At 37.5% G+C, this 20840-nt stretch overlaps 1 protein-coding gene across 1 annotated transcript in view; it reads left to right on the top strand.

Annotated features, from left to right (window-relative positions):
• The window catches only part of GLIS3 (GLIS family zinc finger 3), a 125702-nt gene that overhangs the window by 74422 nt on the left and 30440 nt on the right, over window positions 1–20840 (top strand). Inside the window, exons 3-5 of the mRNA XM_031060771.1 lie at window positions 2010–2171; window positions 3589–3699; window positions 16733–16874. Of these exons, the coding sequence (XP_030916631.1) occupies window positions 2010–2171; window positions 3589–3699; window positions 16733–16874 (415 nt within the window). The remainder of the gene's footprint in view (window positions 1–2009; window positions 2172–3588; window positions 3700–16732; window positions 16875–20840) is intronic.

Below are 20840 nucleotides of genomic sequence, written 5' to 3'. Positions count from 1 at the left end.
ATTGGTCTGAGTTTTACCATATAAAATTAATGACTTCTTAAGATACTAAAATTACTCTCATGTACAGCATAGTTACAGTCATTAGAATGTATGGTTGTTCTTTCACGTTGTTAATACAAAATAATAACTTGTCTGTATAAGATAGGCTAATCAGATTTCTTTCTCATTTTAACAGGTGTGCTTTTGAATTATTTTGGTTCTTGAAGGTCATTTTTTGAAGGCTTAAAACTGAAAGAGTACAATTTTATTAGATGTTAGGAAGAGATTTACTGTGAGACACTGGCACAGGTTGCCCAGAGAAGTTGTCTCAGCCCTTGAAGCAAATTTAAGATATATTGGTGTATTTTATTTTTTTCATCCTGTAATATTTTCTAAAAATATATCCTTAAAAGTAAAAATATTTTTACTGTAGCAACAATGTTCTGTATGCATGCTAAAGGTCTATAAACATAAAGGTGACACTACTTAAAAGCATAAATTAATGTTCAGTGATCAAAACTAGATAATCCGAAAAGCACTGGTTTGTTTTGGATAAAGGGTTGGAATATAAATAAAAAAGTTTCATGGGTCGAGACATCTTCTGAAGTGCATGTGTAGGAAGGATAAATTGCAATTATGGTATAGCAGGCATGGTTCATCCCCTGTAGCAAGCTTTAATTTCTTAAGATTAATTTTAATAGTACTGGTTTACAGGTAATGTGTTTTATACTTTATTCTTTGAACTTGGAATACTTTCTTGCAGTAATCCAAAAGATGTGCTTAAAATTAAATGATCCAAGATTTTTTTTCCTCTTTTTTTGAGGATGTTAGAGATTTGTGAGAAAGGCATGCTAATTATGACCAGAATTATGTCAGTTTTTCTACTTGTGCTTTTGTAAACATGCATGCACTGCATAATTTATTATAAAATTTAGTTGTGTCATTCTTCTGACACCAGTGAAAAATGGCCTGTTTCTTTTTAAGTGAAGAAAATTAATAGGTAGTGAAATGATGGAAATTTTTGTTTTAGCTTTAGAAACATCTCTACTACAGGATTATTATTTTTGCAAGCATGCAAGAACCACAAAATAGCAGTTTGTTATGTATCAGAAGCTTTAAATGTTGCATACTGAGATTTGCAACAACTGAAACTAATGAGATTAATTGATCCTGACTGATAGAATTTCAGAAAGCCTATACTTGTGATATTCATAAATATTTAGGTCTAGTTGAAATCAAGTGTCTATAAAAATGCTGATGTCAAATAGAACAGATCTTCAAGTTTCCCTTAGGTTACAGTATATCATGAGAACATGATAGATGAAAAGCTTGTTTTCTGTTCATGTAAACACAGATTTCTCCACAGATGCAGTACTTGATTAGGTATAGAAGTACTATGTCCCATGGTTATTGGTTCCCCACAGGAATTACATCCTATTTTGACAGGCTCACAGTATTTTTAGTATGTTATTCATTTACTCATGGCAGAAAGTAAAAATATATTTCAGAAATCATTTCACTTTTTGCATTACCAGGAGCAAGGCAGAGCTGACTGAGATTTCCCTGTATATTTTTGCTGTTGCTCTGTAGGTTGGGCTGGTACTGAGAGATGCCTCTGTTATGCTGAGTTGCTAATATCCAGAGAAGCCTGGAGCTGAGACAGGGATAGCTAGCAGAGGTCTTGAGAACCTCACAGTGACCATTTTGCTCTGTGTGCCGCAGGGAGGAGATTCAGCTGGTGCTGCACTCTCAGCTGGTTGGTCCCTTTGGGTCTCAGTGTGCCATCTGCAAAATGTAGGATACACTCTCCTAATTCAGCCACGTGCAGGGAGGATAGGTACATTTTTACAGTCTAAATGGTTTGAACCCTCCCTGCAGCAACACCCACGCTGAGAAGCCAGGCTCTGCAGAACTACCCAGCCATAGCAGGCTGGAGGTCTCTGCATGCCCTTTTACCCTTCTGTTCAGTGTTGGCTGTTGCAGTTTACTGTGTGTGCTTTCCTTTCAAATAATTTCTTTCTCTTTTCTAGTTTGAGGGTTGCAAGAAAGCCTTTTCTAGACTAGAAAATCTCAAGATTCACTTAAGGACCCATACGGGTGAAAAGCCTTACCTTTGCCAGCACCCTGGCTGCCAGAAGGCGTTCAGCAACTCCAGTGACCGCGCCAAGCACCAGAGGACACACTTGGACCCTGTAAGGACACAGAAGTCCCATTTCAGCCCTCTGAACATTAGACCATCTGCCTCTTTCCTCCAGCTTGATGACAGCAGGTAGCCAATAACCTTAGAGGCAGGAGGGGGGACAGTATGATGAGGCTGTTGGAGCTGCCTCAAAGGTGACCCCAGTCATCTAAGCATGCAAGAAGATGGACCCAGGCTGGTTGATAAAAAGACCACAGGTTCCATGGTCTTTGCTGCAGGTAGAAGCAGTAGCTTTCTCCCACTTAATTGATCTTTAGGGAAACTGAAGCCCTCTGCAATAGAAGGTGCTTTTCTCTGATGAAAAGTTAAGGGTGGGGCATGTACCAGAAAGTCAAGAGAGATTGAATAATTTTGTAAATTTAAAAAATTTTGTGCCAACAGATTGTCCCTTGTAAATTTGAGTGATGGCAGAGATTTGTTTTAAAACCTCTGTTTCAGAAAAGAAATTTTGTGTTTTTCTCAGAGACAGTATCCAAAGGACGGAAGTCCAGAAATACGATTAAAACAATGCCATTTGAATTAAATGGTTGTTTAAAAAAGTAAATTATCCATTTTGAATAGTCAAAACTATGGCTGGCAAGTTAATAATTTGTACAAGATGTTTTCAGAAATTCTTTATAGAACATAAGTGAATTAATTGCTGAATAGCTACTTCCAGGAAACAGTTGGACCTAATGTTCATTTAATACTTAGTACTGTGAACCTACAAGTCTTCAGGCAAGACAGACAGCTTAGAACAAGCAATATTAGATATTTATATGAGTTAGATTTATTGGGCATTCTTTTAAGAAAACTATAAAGACATTACAGTGTATTTTATAGGTATTTTTCTAAAATGAAGTATTATTAGAAAATGCGAGCTGAAGGAGTTGTTCAGTACCTCCCATTAAAATGGGGTTTTTTTGTGTAATACTTTTGAAACTTCAGTTTTCAATGCTTGGTTGGGGTTTTGCTTGCCTTCTCTGTAATATAGTAAACTAACAATTTTTCTTGTTCTCTTTTTCTGAAGCAGATCCTTCTATAATCCTAAACAGTCTTTCTGGGCCTTTACTGCAGTTTCTTTACCTGATTCACTAAAGACTGTAATTTCTGATTAAGTCAAAGATTACTCTGAGGGTGGAAAAATTGTAAGTATATCTAGCAATATTCATTGTACTACTAAGAAAAAAAAGGTAATCATAAAAGGTGCTGTAATGAAAACTTTCCTTTTGTTTGTCTTCCTTTAAAGCTTTACTTCATCCTTTCTTTTTCTAACAAATTGTGAAGCTTTCTGCATGTAATAATATACAATGTTTTTGTTCTATAGTCCTGTTGTTTGTAGCATCCCAAGGCTCAAAAAGTATTCTCTTGAGTTAAAATAACCTGTGATGTAACAGTAACTTTATCTTTTTTTTTTCTTTTTAATTTAGAAACCTTATACATGTGAGATTCCAGGATGTACTAAGCGATACACAGATCCAAGTTCCCTGAGAAAACATGTGAAAGCCCATTCTTCCAAAGATCAACAAGTCAGGAAAAAGGTGATTTTTCTGCTGTCTTGACCAGTCTAAAGTTTATGTGAACAAATCAGTTATAATATTAGATGTTTCAATGCATCTTCAAGTACTTGGGTTGATTTCAGGCTTTAAATGATAAAAAAGAGCAAATAGATTGATGTGGTTTGTATGTAGATAATTTCATCTCTGACAATGGTTTAATGCTTTCTGTTTTCTGCTGTAGTTGTTAATCACTTAATGAACACAACAAGGCAAGTAAAATAATTTTTGCAAACATAAATTCTTGGTTTCAAATTCTGCCACTTGGTAAATACACAGTATTACAAAATACTGGCCAGTCTCAGATGGAAGGGTGAATTTTGGAGGGCAGTATGTGAGACTAAGCTCTAAATTGTATTTCATTATTCCAGATACTTCCAATACTACCAAAATTTTTCACAATGCTGATTTGCTGTGGATGGCAAGTCCATGAGTCATCAACTGTTTATGTGTATAAGTGCATTTCTAAAGAGCTGAGTTGCTACCTAAGGAAATTTTTTTTCAGCATTTTCATCATAGCTCCTATTAATCACTGGCATGATATTTACAAGGTACAACATCGGTAGTTACTGGACCTTTGTGAAGTTATAATTACTAACTAACATTATGCTTTGGTATTTGAAATATTTCCAGACAGTAATAATTATGAAAAATAAGAACAACAAACCTTTTAATGAAGAATTAAGGTTATTTATGGATTTAATCAAAAGTGAAAATTGGCTTAATGCCGAACAGGTAATTATGAAAATGTGAATTCATCAAAAACAACCATAAAAATAACCATAAAAATTCCATGGTGATAAAGGCACAGTGGACAATTACTTCAAGCCCTAGGGATCTTTTCTGTTGAAAAGAATGAAGCCCTTTGCTGTCACACCCTGTTAGTCATGGATTCCTTTAATATATCGTGCCTGACTGGTTTTAATCCTCTCTTTAACCTCCCCCGGCATACCAAGTGACATTATTGTGTCATCTTAAGTTGCTGACTCTCCAAGACTGTACCTGTAAATGTATCTTTGATGTTGCCTATACTTAAATAGCAGGATGAAGTACATTGGTAAGAGGGGGATCTTATGTCCTGTGCTGATGTTTACACTGAGTCTTCACCCCGGATTCTGTAGATGTTTCTTCAAAGATTTGACTCTTTCCTTGGCTCTCTAAGATGGGATTATGCAATGGGATATAGGTAAATTTCCATCTTTGAATTATTTTAAGCAACTTCTGTTGATGTGTGTCTATGATTTACCATACAAGGCAAAATTCTTTTTCTGGAAATCTGTAATGCAGCCACTGTTTCTCTTCACTTCCCAACCTTTGGTTATGCAGTAAATACATTTAACTGGGAATCTCACCAGGCAATGGCATGAAATCCTATATACCAAGAAAATCCCAGCACAAATGAATTTATTAAAAGTAATTTATTGGATAGTACAATAAAATTTCATTTACTCTTCAAAGGAAAGCAGAGCCATGCAAGAGTAAAGATAGTCATGCCTGCTTTAATCACCTTTGTGTATTTTAAAAAATTATTCATAAAAATGAGGGCAAACATCTACACAAATACCATGCAAATATCTGGGAACAGATGCTGAAAATGTTTAGTAGAACATTTTAGGTATAATCTCTATGCATCATAATATTCTGTCTGTAATTTAAAAATATTTTTGTGGGGTAAAAAGCAGTGTTTGCTATCATATTTTTAAAAGGAAAAATTGCTGATTCTGCCAGGATTTCATCTTTTCATTGGGAAGATAGATGAGATTTCATCTAAGGCAGGAAGTCACTGAAAGAAAGCTAGACAGTTCCCAAAATGAGAGATTAAAGTGATGCTGAGAGGAATGTTAATGTACAACATGCCCCTCAACTACAATTACTTTTGAAATGTGTTCTCTTTATAATCTTGTTCTCATTTCAGCTTTGAAAGGACAACAATTTACAAGAGTTTTTTGTAAGCTGGCTAGACAACTAAGCCTATTTTCAGTGGCTACACTTTTTTGATTTCAGTAAAGCACAAATGTCTTTCATCTGTGAACTGATGGTACTGTATTGAAAATGAAGAATCCATAACTCTTTTAGTTTGTAAGTCTTTTTATTGAAGATAATGAAAATGAAATTGTGGAACATTGTGATACCACAGCAGCTGGATAGAAGCTCTCTAACGTGGTTTTGAGTATTAGAGAGCAGGCATCCTTTACTGCAGTTGCTGGACACTTGGAGGAGCCTGTCTCCAACTTAATGCCCGAGTGTTGGTAAACAGGGTGTTTATCATACAGAAATGATCACATATTCATTAGTTTCCCCCCTTACTGGATTTATATGTTTTACTTTATTTTACATAGTCTCATCTCTTATCAAAAGTCCTCATAGGTTCCTTGGGGTCTGTCTTCAATGTCTGGGCTGTTCCTCAGCCCCCATTTTTGAGTAAGTGCAATATAATTTTTTTCATAACTTCAGCTTTTTTAGCCTTGCAGAGCTGAGCTGGCAAGAGCTGCTTGTGTTTTGCATGGGTTCTATTTGTGAAGTTACATCCTTTATCTATTTCTCTAAGGCTGTGCTGTTCTGTTCTTCTGTCCTTGATAAGAGTAAAATGTTGCTCTGTTCTATGCATATCATTAGAATAATTTTACTCATTATCATGTCCATATTGTATCATTAACAAAATCCAGATCCCATGCTGCTGGATCACATAAGCACAGGTTGAAGGGAGTCACAGTTGTCATCTGGTGCAACCTCCCTGCTCTGTAATCCCACAGCACATTGCACAGGATTGTGTGAGACAGTTCTTGAATATCCCCAACGAGGGAGAATCCATGGCCTCCCTGGGCAATCTGTCCCAGTGCTCAGTCACACTCACAGTGAAGTTCTTCCTGGTGTTCCTGTGCATCAGTTTCTGCCTGTTGCCTCTTGTCCTATTGTGTGGCACTGCTGAGAAAAGCCTCTGACACCCTCCCTTCAAAGACCTACAGATATTGAAGAGATCCCCTCTCAGTCATCTCTTCTCAAGGCAAACAGACCCAGCTCCCTCAGCCTTCTTTGTAGGAGAGACCCAGGGGTTTGAAGCCTGTATAGAAGGTCAATACCACTGTTATGGTCTTCATGAAGGTCTATTTGTTGTGTAAGATAGCACTCAGCTTTGTACAAGTATGGGATCATTGTCTTTTCCATTCAAGTATACCAGGAAAAGTAATTTGCTACTTCTGTAGCAGTCATGCTGAAGAAATTTGTGTTTATAAATCTAAAGAAAATATTTAATTCACTTTCAAATATTGGAGTGCAATTCCCACTGTGAATGGAAAGTAATGGACTCCCCACTGGCTTTGTAGATCTTGTCATGAATATCTGCAATGTCCATTGCCTTTCTTAAAGGTTCTCTCTTTTTAAAAAGTGCATTTTCAAACAGATAAGAGATAATTTAAAAATGACAAAAAGTTCTGAATTTGTGCAGCTGTTTGGCAAAGACAAGATCAATTTAGTAACATTGACCTTCTCAAGTGAACAATACAGTGGCTATGCTTTTGGATAGTTTTAATTTTATCTATACCAGTGAATAACTGTTGTCATATATAACAGTACTTTAAGTCTATCTGTCCTGCCAAAAAAACCCAAAACTGACACAGATTTAAAAGATTGATTCTATGTAATTAAAAGAAAGTGAAATAATTAAAGATATGACTAGTTAGCTCCATCTTTGTGAAAAAAGGAAGAGATAATTTGTTGACATAACAGTTGACATAAACAAGACCAGCTGAAGGGAATGCAAAAGTCTTAGTCTGGACTTTGAATTGAAGGATGATTTATACCAAATAATATCCTCATTCAGCTGACCAGCTTTTGATTTCTTAGCAGTTCTAATTGACCAGATCATGTCTTGGTCCTTTTATTTAAATTATTTATGGGTCAGATATATTACTTAGACAGGCTTTGAGGTACTGAATGCTTTCCTGACAACTGTCCTTAAAAGTTGTCTGTCCTGTAAACCTGTACCATCTTAGATCATTTAAATGGATCTGGAGGAACCCATGCAAGGCTTCAACTGACCAGATAAGTTAGCACATCAGCAGATACTCAGTTATACTCCTATGTCACTATTACTTTTAGCCTAACACAGGAATTATGTTTATTTCTCTTGAGTTTTTTTCTGGAACAAAAATTTTTGTACTCTCTCTGCCAGAAATAAAATATCATAGAGGCATAGCTTCAGGAAAGGCAGTCCAAAGGATATTTCTGAAAATTATCTAGACACGATCGAGATTTTTAAAAATTGTAGTTTCCATGGTACATGTACCAAATCACTAAGGAATGGAGGGAGTGATGAAACTGAAGGAGATAAGAGCTATGTGCAGGGCTTCTAGATTGATTTATTTCTTCCTGGTAATCTTTCTTTTTCACACAGATTGGTCAGTAAATGTAAAATGATGTCTGAACAGACAGTCTTGAGAAGTTAGGAAAGCATTATCCCAATCACCAATCAAGATGGGTGCTACCATCATTTGTTCCTATGATATCCAACTGGAAGGAAGTTTTTTCTGATGTTATTTTGCTGTGCAGGAATAAAGCACAGAAGGCAATCAGAATATCTCTAATCCTGGTGCTATTTATGCATTATTTCTTCACTGTTGCATTTATTGCTCTTCCAAGATTGATGGGCTAGCAATGGTAGGAAGTTTTCGGAGTGCTATTCCTGATTACAATAAGAAAAATGGTGATAGACTGCACTGCTGAGATGAAGCAGGCAGTATGACACCTCAGCCATATCCACTCCTACTTCACACTGTGGTAGAGGCTAGTAGTAGAGCAGACAGTCCATACTAGGTGTGGAGCACACTCAAAGCAATGGGATAAGGATTTAAATCATCTGGCCAAAGAAATCAGTGGCATTCCCTTTCCGAGTGGTCTCTGCTGATCTTGATGAGGGTTCCCATCTGAACTGAGGGGCCTTTACACCTTGCTTATAAAGATGTTATAGATAGTCCTCTTCTCTCACTGTGCAACCTCTATATTGGCAAAAAGGGAATATAAAATCCTCACCTTTAGAGGCAGATCTTAATAATTTAATTCTTCTGAAGCCTAGTTATTTTATATTCCTTTTCCAGAAGTTCACTTCTTCTCTCTTAGAGCCCTGTAACACATAATGTATATAGAATATAGAATGGTTTGGCTTGGAAGGGGCCTTAAGATCTAATTTCAGGGCTCTGCCATGGGCAGGGACACCTCCCTCTAGACCAGGTTGCTCAAAGCCCCATCCTGAACTCTTCCAGGGATGGGGCGTCTACAGCTTCTCTGGGCAACCTGTTCCAATGTCTCACCACCCTCACAATAAAGAATTTCTTCCTGACATTTAATTTAAACCTACTTTGTTTCAATTTTAAGCCAGTCACCCTTGCCTATCAATACAGTTCCTGAAAGAGCATCCCTCTCCAGCTTCCCTGTAGGCCCCCTTCAGATACTGGAAAGCTCCTATGAAGTCTCTTTCTCCCCTCCCCTCCCCTCCCCTCCCCTCCCCTCTCCTTTTTAATTCTTTTACAGTAAAATAGAAACAGGGTTTTTATTGTGACTACATATTGATTTTACCACACAAGTGACGAAGCTACCAGTTTGCTTTAAGATTCTAGAAAAAACAAAATTTTATACTAGCCTTTAGATTTTGTGAATTACACAAGAAGAAAACAGTGTCTGGGGATTTTTTTTTAGCTAGTATCCTTTGTTTGTTAATTTAATGACAGCTTTCCAGTTTTTTCTTTCCTTTCTTTCTCAGTATTTGAACTAAGCTTTTTTGCAGCTCAAGAAACACGGTGCTTATTGTGTTTCTTATATGAATGAAATTATTTTTTAAAATATTTTTCTAACTCAGAATGTTTAATTGATGAGGAAGGTGGGAGCCAAGGAGGGTTAGAGCATTACACCACTGGTGTTTCAGGTTATTCAGGCACTAAGCTAATTACCAGTGACAGTCTCCATTATGTGACTATATTAATCTGGAAGAGCTGCTCTGTTTGTGAACACCTTCCTCACGGGGAGCAAACATACTACCATATGAGATAAGCGGATTCTGCGTCTTTCTGTTTTTGCTTGATCTTATTCAGACTCTTTGTTCAGATTTCACTGTTTAAACTGCAAACGGGAGAATGGGTTGAAAGAGAAGCAAACCTATTTTCTTGCTTTGACAGCAGTTGAAAATAAGGATATTTTCCCTCATTTGTTCTCTATGACGTTCAGTTAAAAGATGTCACCAATGCAAAAAGAAGTGTATTCAGGGCCACAGGGTCAGTGAGCAGTGCCCATGGCAACCAAGAAACTATTCTGCAGAAGAAAATGCAGTAAGGAGTAAGTGTTTTAATCCCCAACTTCAATCCCTTTCCTTCCTGTCTTCAGAATGAAATATAAATCAGACACCATGGTGTTCAGCAATTTTTCATGAAAGGCATGTTTGCAAAAAGAGATTATGAATGGGCAGCAGTGTTTAAGGAATTTAATCATACAATTTGCTGGAAAACTGTTGAGAGTAGGAGTGACGAGTTCTTTTGAGCGTGGTCAGTGAGACACAGGAAGACAGGCTCTGAAAGCCGTGCACCACTGGCTGTGGCTGACCGCCCTGCAGCGGCAGCGGAGTGTGCTGAGGTGGGATGTGCAAGGCGTGCTTCTCAAGGAACACCCATTGTGGGCAATATGCTTTGCCAGCACTACATTTAGAACTTTGCTCACCAGGGAGAAGGAAAAGTTGAAATCCCCCAGTGGTTTTCATGGTGTTCTCACAGCTGTGGCTGTTTTATAACAGGGAGATTGTTGGTTCATTTTACTTATTGGTTAATATTTGTTATTCCGTATACTGATTCCTTCCTGCATTTGGTTTCTGTCCTGACCTTATACTCCTGTGAGCTCTGGTAGTGTGACATGTTGAAAAGTGCATGATAGAGAAAGAATAAATGCTGTCACTCTTATTACATTAACACCCATGGCAGAAAAAAGGAAACCAACCCAGATTGTCTCAAAATTCTGTAAACAATTTCATGCTCATAGCATTTCATGTTCTTCAGGTCCATTTTTGATATCAAACAATATCCTCTTCTCTATTTCTTTGTCTTCACTTCCTTGCAACACTTTATGCATGAACATGGTCTTGATAGAGCAGGAATCTTTCTCTCTTCTGGTAGAGAGACTCCATGGGTGGGCTTGGCAGTGCTGGGTGTACACTTGGACTTGGTGATCATACTGGTAATTTTCAACCTGAATGATTCTATGATTCTCATTAGCCTATCAAACTTCAGTCTGGGCTTTGAATGCACTGCCCTGTTCATTATGCTCCTTAAGCAACACCAGGGTCTGAGCAAGCAAGATTTAAACTGTGCATAGGATGCCTAGGAGGTTGCAGTTCAGCACCCTGATACCAGCACATATACCCTTCAAGTCTTTAGTACTGTCCTCAACGAGGGTTCCTGTTCCAGGATGAGATCTCTGTGATTTCACACTGCTGGATCTGGATTTGGGCAGCTGCACTGGCAGGTGCTGATTTTGGAGCCCTCAGTACTGCTCCCGAAGCAGCCATGTATTGGCCTCATTTGCAAGGTCCATTTGAGGAGGGCTGAATTATGGCTTTAACAACAAAAAACCCAACCTGACACAGAAGTGCCCCACAGTAAATCAGAGACAGTAGAAACTCGGAAAGTTAGCAGTGCTAGCCTAACTAGCACTTCACATCATTGTCTCGCCTGATAAAGACAGCAGAACAGAGCACCATTTTACTCTGATAAGGAGAATAGAACAGCACAGCCTTGGAGAAATAGATGAAGGATGTAATTTAGGCAAACAGAAGCCACACAAAATGCAATCAGGATGCCAGCTGAGCTCTGCTGACGAAGCAGAAGTTATGCAAAACAATGATATTGCACTTACATGAAAAAGGGGGTCGAGCCACATAAAAAGGACGCGGGGCGTTGAAAACTGCCAAAGAAGGTCCCACAGAACCTATAAGGACTTCTGATAAGGGGTACAACTATGTAAAATAAAGTAATACATAAACATCTGGCCAGTGGGATAGCTGAAGAATGTGTGACTGGTGTGTAAAATAAACACTCTGTTTATGTAATGCTCAGGACACTCAGCTGGAGGAAGGATCCCCTGAGTGACCAGCACACTGCACTAATGAATGCCTGCTCTCTAATAGTCAAAACCATGTTAGAAAATTCCTGTCTGGCTGCTATCATGCCATGTAGCACACTAAACAGACAATTCACAGACAATGAAAATGTACAGGGATGCCTTGAGGAATTTTTGCAAAAGTAGAAGTCATATATGGCTGAAGGCTAATGATTTTGACCTCTTGATAGTAGAGTAGTAGAGTTTTTCAGTTCTAGTCCTAGACTCTCTTCAAGAGATTATTTTGAAGAGACAATTTTCATGTATGACCTGGTACATGCATACATTTAGGTTCAGGTGGAGATAAATACAGAACTAAATATTTAAAGTGAAGGCCAGTGTTATGTAAAGGATGCTGCAGTTAAAGAAAAAAAATTACAAATGAAATCTGAAAACCTCTTTCTGTATAAACAATTGTTGACATTATTAATCTACAGATTACCATGGCAATTTTTGGTAATCTGTGATAAGGAGAAAAGTATGTTTGTGCTAAATGAAGCGCCTGGTGGATAAGTATCTGTTTCTTTTACACATTTTTCCTCTCATGAAGTGAAAATTTGCCAAACAGATGTATCTTCAGAACAAGAAAGCAAATAATTTTGCAGTAGAAGTGTTTTCTTTGTCAGGTTGCATTTACTTGGAAAAATGGAGGCTTAGCAATATCGTATAATAGCTATATACCCAAATCAGCCTAGCACAAAACAGTAGGTTTTTTCCTGCTTTTTGAATTGAACTGGTCAGCTATTAGACTGATGTTCACATTAAAATCAGCTACAAGCCTCTTGGAACTGCCTGAAGAAGAGGATGAAATAAAAAGGGCCATAGATATAATTTGTATAACATTTCAGATTTGATACATCCTGATGTGGGACAGGAAGAGATGTAATATATGTGTGTGTTTGTGTGTGTTCGTTTGTATGTGTGTGTGTATTTTTGTGTGTATGTGTGTGTGTGTGTGTGTATGTGTTCAAACGTCTGTATGACTGCTTTTCTATTTTCAACTGGACTGTGGTTTTTTTGTTTATTTTAGAAAAATGCCACTGCACTCACTCTAACTGTACTTCCCTTTTTTAAAGTAAGATTTTCAGGGGTTTTTTTTAATTAGATGTTTCCTTTCAGATCTGTCCCAGCTGAAATTTTTCCCTTAAGGTGGTCTTCTTGGTAGTCTGTATTGTCTTAGTAATGATTTAATGCAAAATAGTCCTCAAATTAGAATAACACCAATCAAAAGAAAACTCTCTTTTCAATATATTATATATATATAGAAATATATATATATATAAAGCAGGATTCATTTTAATGTTATCAATCTTAATGCAACAGTGTTTTCCTCTTATAATATTGCTTTAAAATCAGAATTTCTTATTGACTTGAAATTTGCCAAGGTTACCTAATTGTGTAGGTTCCAGGTCTTTTTGATTTTTAATCCAAGACACTGAAAAACATTTTTTATGTGTTTTCCTGATCTACGCTAGAACATGAAGATGGAAATCATTTTTATATTGAACTCAAATGTTCAATATAGTAAAACTTTGAGAGTAGCAAAAGTACTTATTTCTTGTATAGAACCTAACATCACTACTGTGCAGGTGGGCTAGTTGAACTTGATTTTTATTGTTTTTTCTGGCCAAGTGTTTAATTGAAATGGGATCTAAAGGCAGGGGAAAGTAGCACACACACACACGCACACACAGAGGCATATCTGAAAGCCATGGTAGACAATTAGCAGAGTGTTTCTCTTTAGAAGTCTTGCACAGATGACTCCCTGAAAACAAAGAGTACAGAGAATCCCTTCTGTCGCATTGCTTCATTGCCCCAAGATGTCTGTAGTCCGCAGAGGCAAGAATTAGGACAATTTTTATTGATTCCACGTCATTGTCTGTTGTCAGAAAGATTCAGTACTGTGCAAGGAAGTGCTGGACCTTGAAGCTGATCTTTGTGAGTAAAAGGATGATCTGTATTCAGCAAGAAAAACCATAATATGAGTAAATACTGTCTTACAGCATCGCTTCATAAACCTGAATTTTTCTAGTGGTGACATCTGTGTACTCTCAATGCCATGATACTAGTAGGACATAATTTTACTCTAACTATACAAGGAAATATTAAATTACAGGTACTCCTACAGAAAAGCTAGTACAATGTGGCCCCGTGTAGACAGGTTGTGCTTTGCTCTCACAATGGCAGCTTAAATTACAGACAACGAAAATGAGTAAAAACTACCTACTTTGAACTCGACATTAGTAAACTTAATACACAAACTGTGTAAATAGCAGAAATTCCTCCTTGTCTTTATACAAAAAACAAAACCATATCTATAGAATGATTACAGTTAGTGTAAAAAATTCCTGTCAATGAAACATACCAGTATTTAGTGGGGAGGGAGGGTTTGCTAGTTTTAGACATGGCAGACACACATCTTAACCTGCGTAAAAATAAATAGACTATAACTAATGTCTCACTTACATATGTAAATACTTTACTCGGGGCACAGCATGCATGTATATTAAGCACACGTTTATGTAAGCAAGACTTAAAATGCTATGATTTGATGAGATAACTGGCATATTTGAATGACTGACAGTGTCTAGACTTTGCTGAAGAATTAATCAAGTTAAGCTGAATATGTACAGGCAGGTTTTGAAGTTACTGAACTATGTTTTCTGGTTTAGGATTTCTCAAGCTATTCTTTTCGTATGAAGCATATTCATAATCACACCTATCATATGTTTTTTTTGTTCTAAATATCAAAGGATATGCAAATACAAGATTCCTGAACAGTGCAAATTAGAAAAATCTGTAAAATAGCTGGTTGCATATTTTAAAGAATTACTTAATTCTTGTAACTAATGTGTAAATACTTAACTCTCATTTTCTTGTTTTTCTCACTGTTTTATCAGTGAGTGCCATCTGATATAGAAAATTTATCTGTTTCTTAAAAAATTCAGACAACTTTACACAGGCTTCTTCTGTGATTGTGTATTCTGTATTATAGAATCCTGATTCTTTTATAGAAGTCAGATTTTTTTATATTATATTCACTTTAGATTCCATAGAAATTTAAATTCACATAAGGCTTAATGATAATGGAGCGTAAGGATTTGAATGAGGATATATTTGACATTTAATTTCACAAGCACTGAGTTTCATGAAAAAGCCATGTTACTAGTGATAGCAGGAAACCTAGCCCAATTACTGGATAACAGCAGAAAATGACATGTATCAAAGTGGGAGAACTATTTCTGCTTACAACAAGACTGTAAATATGGATAATAAACAAAATCATTTGCCAGGGTATTTCTTCCCTTCTCCCTCTTCCTCATCCATTCTCCCCCTTCCTACAGTTCTAGAATAGCAAATGTGCCTCACGAAGGTAGTGCACCAGCTATACTGGCTGGTTAAGTTTTTAAGAGAAGAAATCTCCAGCATGCAGAGTGTGTGCATAGGTATCACAGGCTATGTAGTATCTCCAGCTACAGGATTGGGTGTTTAGGAGGTGCAAGACCAGCTCTCCACTCAGTTGCCATGGTTTTACAGTAGTGCATGTTACCAAAAGTAATTTTAGTGTTTATCAGCATTTTGTGGCACAAGGGTCATCTTGTGGCAATGGGTCTTTTTATGGTTGCGTTAAGAATCATTTCCTCTTATTTCATTTGCCTGTCCCTGGGGTGTTCAAGGTTGGTTGGTGCTCTGAACAGCCTGATCTAGTGGAAGGTGCCTCTGCCTGTGGCAGGGGCAGTGGGACTTGGTTCTTCCAAATGAAAACTGTTCTGTGATTAATTTCTGAGTATAGTATGTGCAGAAATTTGTCTTTTGGTTCCTCTTCCTCCTCCCTTTAGGAGTTGTTTAGAGGTGCTAGGCTATCTTCTAGTTAACTGTTACCTGCTCATCCCCCATGGCACCAAACAAGAGAGGAGAAGGCTCAGTGGCCTCTGTGAGATTTTCTTCTTGGGAAGGTGCAGCACATTCAAATGCACTAGGTCAGGGTTCTTTCCATCATGCTGCACAAACCTGGATAACATGGCAGGATATTTATGGGCATCTCAGCCACTGCAGTAGCCCACATGCTTGTAAGCACAAACCTTCATTTTCCAGGCTTTTAAATTAAAACATCAACAAAATGACTTAAAGGAACAGGCAAATTTTTATATATATAACATTAACATCAGGCAGCAGATCAGGACAGGCATCAGTCCCAGCAGCCTGCAGTAGCATCCATAATCTGTCCTAAACCTCAGCATGCAGTTTAGCATTACAGCCACACCATCCTTCTTAGGGTGCTGCAGCCATGACAGAGCTCTCTCAGTTCTGCAGTAATGTGAAACAAATATAGTCCTAGTCTGTTTAAGAATGGTGTCTCAAGAAAACTTTAGTCCATATTGAAGTGGTCCTATTTCCACTTGCCCATATATTACCTCTCCTAAGTGGTTGTTCCCAGTCACTCACTTCCAGCATGAAACCAGCATGAAACTATTTGTATCCATTATAGTACCCCTCTGCTGGTACAAGCATGCCAGACATTTGATAAATCTTCAATACCCATTAACCGGGGCACTCCTCTCTTTTGCAGTGTGTGACAAAAGAGCACTGAAGTCCTTCTGTTCAAGATCCTACCTGTACAAGTAGTGCTTGTACTAAGTACAGTCTTGTTAAGCATCTGGAAGTGTTTTCTTCCTCAGATTCAAAAAGTGCCTGCTAGATTGAAAGGATGGTATTAATGATGATTTAAAAGGGAAGGTTTCTGATTGTGCTCTATTTCTTTCTCTAACCTCAACATTTCTTCATTTTAATTTTTCACTGTCTTAAGGATTTTTGTGATTATTTCCTTTCTTTTGTACATGTCCATCTTTTGTTATAATTTCTCCTTTTTTATCTCGTTTTTCAGTTGAGATCAAGCTCAGAGATTGGCCAGGACATCCTGAATGACTGCCTTGCAATCCAGCCCCTCCAGCCAGCCCTGTCACCACAGGATGCTGTAGATAATACCATGGGACACTCCCCAGGGTCTGCTTGTGATATTTACCCAGGTATAAAATAAGACAGATAAAAAGCTGCTGTATTATTCATCACTTAATATTAGGGATCACTTTGTAGAGTAGAATGTACTCTGATATCCATATCTATCTCATAAGAAGGATAGAATATGAAAAGCAATATAAAAAAAGATTTTGAACATGTTTTTATATGTTTTTTGGAGGGAAGGAAAACCAATCATACTATACCCATGAAAAGACCTAATACAACATAGTTGGATATTTTTGTTCTGTGGGCATTTGATTCTGCAACCAATTTACTTCTACCATTCCTTGTAGACATCTTGATTACATTATTTAATTTAAAATCACAGTATTTTTCCTCTGCCTTATTCATGGATCACATATCAGTTTTTCAATTGATCTACATTAAGAAACTGAAATGCTGCATTATGAGTATAAATATACAATTGACTATAAATATACAATAAACACATTTACACTATGAGTGTATAATCCTATTGTATTGTTTCAGCTAAATATCTGAGATTTTCCTACTAAAATACCTTTGTCATACCTGCCTACATGTACAATTTTTGTTAACATTTCAAAAAAATTTGAAACGATCAGTAAGTTATGAGTGATAATAAATCTTAAAGCTCAAGAGGGCAATGGGCAGGATGTTGACATTTTTTAATGCAGTATTTTAGTAATTGTGAGAGCCTCTGTTTTTAAGTTTCAGGCAAAATGCATTATGTCTTTTATCACTTCAACTTTTAAGTTGAAGAGAGAACCAGACGTAGGAAGTGAATTAATTGGTTTCATTTATGTTATCTGCAGTGATGAAAATGACATTATATGAAGTGGCCACTTCAATAAGTGGTTTTATTTTACTGAATGGTTTGTAAAACTACCAATTCTATTTCACGTTTTTGTCAAGGCTGCTGTGAGTCACACAATAGTTGGTGATGTTGTAGGTTTATATGACAAAATTCAGGACATTTAAAGCTGTGATTGATTGTATTCTAGTTCATTAAGTAGTTGGTATTACTTGTATGCTGTTAACTTTTAAATGCCACAGTCTGAGTACAGACCGAGTGTGACATTTACTGTGTGAAAGAAAAGGGAAATTTCAGATTTTAAAAATGTGATTTTGGCCAGAGAAACTCTGGGAACATGTAGCTGGTTATAGTTGTTTATTTTACATTGTGCATTGAGAGGGAGTTGGATAGTGAGGAATGTTGAGATTTTTTTAAAAAATGTTTATGGTTTTACTAAGTGTAACATGCAAAACTAAGAGATAACAAAGGCTCAGCTTTTCCTTTTCTTTTCAAGTTCCTAGACAGAATGGAATCTGGGATGGGACAGTGTGTCAGACTTCAGAAATTGAGGATATTCTCATATGAGATGGGCACTCCTCCCTGGCTTCCAGGCTACACTTAAATTTCAGGCTCTCTCTGCTGGGTTAGTTCAAGCACAGGCTGACAGTGGCTTGAACAAGCCGCTGCTCATGACAAGCTGGGTAAAGCTGCTGCCTCCAGCCAGCCCTCAGCTGGCAATTGTCTGCCATCATGGTGTTTCACAGACAGCTTCTGAGACTGAGGTATTACTTTCCGTAGTCTCATTCGTGCATTGTCTTTCAATACTTGATGTTTGCAGCACTACTGTTACGAATTTGAACGAGGCCAAACTTTCTCTGGAGAAAGAGGTTCTCGTTTATTAAAATAGCTGCAGGGAATGGAGTACCCAGGATAAGCCCAGTCACCCATACAGCGAGCCAAAAACCAGAACAGTGCACTACCCCTAAGTGCACTGGGTTCTCCCCAGGAAACAAGCATCCAAAAATCAAAACCCCGACCCAACTGAACTTCCCCCATTTATAGCCCCCTTTGAGTCCAGGATTGGTCCATTTTGGATCTGCATGACGATTGGTCCATTTCCAGGCTTCTCATTGGTCTTTAACGCCGTTCATTCTGGGCCAATTGTTTCTGCAGGGCTTCGAAGGATCGGTCAGGTCTTCCATCCAATCCCTTTCGACGTCGCCTTGCCCCGCCGGACCACTGTTCTACCAAATCCTGGACCCTTCTCCTAGAATGTTCTAATCAGTCCCCCCCTTAACATAATACAATTAATATAACATAATTAATACAATACAATTGAACTTACCCTAATTTTAACATAACTTAACTTTTACCTATAACAACTCCCCCGTCTAAAACTTTGATCGGGCTTTAGCCTGCATCAACCTCTTAACAGTCTCTTGACAGTTATTTAATTGGTTTCTTAACCAGTCTTTTAATCAGTTCTTTAACATATTTCCTCTTCAATCGTGTGTAGTTGTCTAAGTGTCTGGTAAATCTGGTCCATAAGCTGCATGTCTTACTTCTCCTTTTAATCAGTTTTCTTTCTGAACGTTTCCTTTCTGAACAGATCCATTTTTCTTTCATAGGGCATTCCCCCAACAATTTCTGTTTAAAAATTCCCTATATTTTCAAATAGCCAATAGACTTTGCCGTCCTCTATACAGGTGGTTAACAATAAAAAAAAGTTGATACAATTGGGACTCGGATTCGAGTGTGTTCTGAGGACGGCAGTCCAAGACTCTCCTGCGTACAGAGGATGATAGCATTTTCACATGATTGTATCTCCCCCTTATTGATGCTGATAAGTAGGAGGATCAATAGAACTGGGGGTCCGGTACAGGCTACTCTCCCATTCATGGCTCCCCTCCGCAGAGGATCAGCGACTCTGTTTGGCAAGAGTATATCCTGATCCGGTCTTGCCCCCCCTTCTCTTCTCTTTTCTTACTACTTGTGCTGTTCTTACCAGTTACTGTTGCAGGAGTCTACTTCCCCTTTTGTATCAACCTGTTCTTTCTTTCTTTTAAGGCCAGATTGCTAGGTGCGTGGGAGAATGCTCTATTGCTTCTCAGATCACAGGATCTGTAACAGGGAATACCAGAGATTAAAACATGTTTTTGATAATTCATATAATCTCACTTCCATATATAAATACCATTTCCTTAAATTAAAAGAATGTTAAAAACTTTTCAATTAAATATCTTATAACAAATTTAACAGAGTTCTTATTATAACTTATAGTTTATGTGGTTCTCATGGTGTTCCTGATGTCTTCTTTAACTTATCTGTAGTGGGAGATCATCTCTCAGGAGCAGAAAACGGCCCTCTTACTCTGGTGACGTGTCCATCCTTGTTCATCCTAATGGCTGTTTCTATAATGAGTAAAACTTGAAATGGACCTTCCCATTTTGGAATTAGTGGTTGTTCTTTCCAGGTCTTAATTAACACCCAGTCACCAGGCTGGAATTTGTGGATTTTAAAATCAATAGGAGTAGTTTGAGGAAGGTGTCCCTTGTTCCTTAGCTCCTCTAAACTGCAGGTTATAGTCTTTATATATTTTCTCATGCCTAATTCTCCTTCTTCATATGTTCCCATATTACCTGGAGTAGTTAAGAATGGTAAGCCAAACATCATCTCATATGGAGAAATCCCTATATCTGCCCTTGGTTTAGTCCTTATTCTCAGTAATGCCAGAGGGAGACATCTTAACCAATTCATTTTTGTTTCTTCTGTTAATTTTGTGAGAGTTATCGTAAGAGTCTGGTTCATTCTCTCTACTCTTCCAGAACTTTGAGGTCTCCATGGGGTATGAAATCTCCAGATGATATTTAAGGCCTCTGTTATTTGTTGTAATATCTTGGTGGTAAAATGAGGACCTCTATCAGAGTCAATAGTATTAATCATTCCATATCAGGGTATGATTTGTTCTAATAAGATTTTACTTACAGTCTTGGCTGTTGCTCTTGTGGTTGGGTATGCCTCCACCCAATGAGTTAGATGATCTATTATCACCAGTAAATACTTATTTCTCTGTACTTGTAGTAATTCTGTAAAGTCTGTCTGTACATGTTGAAATGGCCTTTTTGCCAATTCTTTGAGGTAATTTCCTCATTACTTTTCTATTTATCTTCTGACATACCATGCATTCTTGAGTTATTAC

Source organism: Geospiza fortis, unplaced genomic scaffold (genome assembly GCF_000277835.1).
Source record: "Geospiza fortis unplaced genomic scaffold, GeoFor_1.0 scaffold491, whole genome shotgun sequence".
In the NCBI taxonomy this organism is placed as follows: Eukaryota; Metazoa; Chordata; class Aves; order Passeriformes; family Thraupidae; genus Geospiza; species Geospiza fortis.
This window is presented reverse-complemented; position numbering and strand designations above follow the sequence as displayed.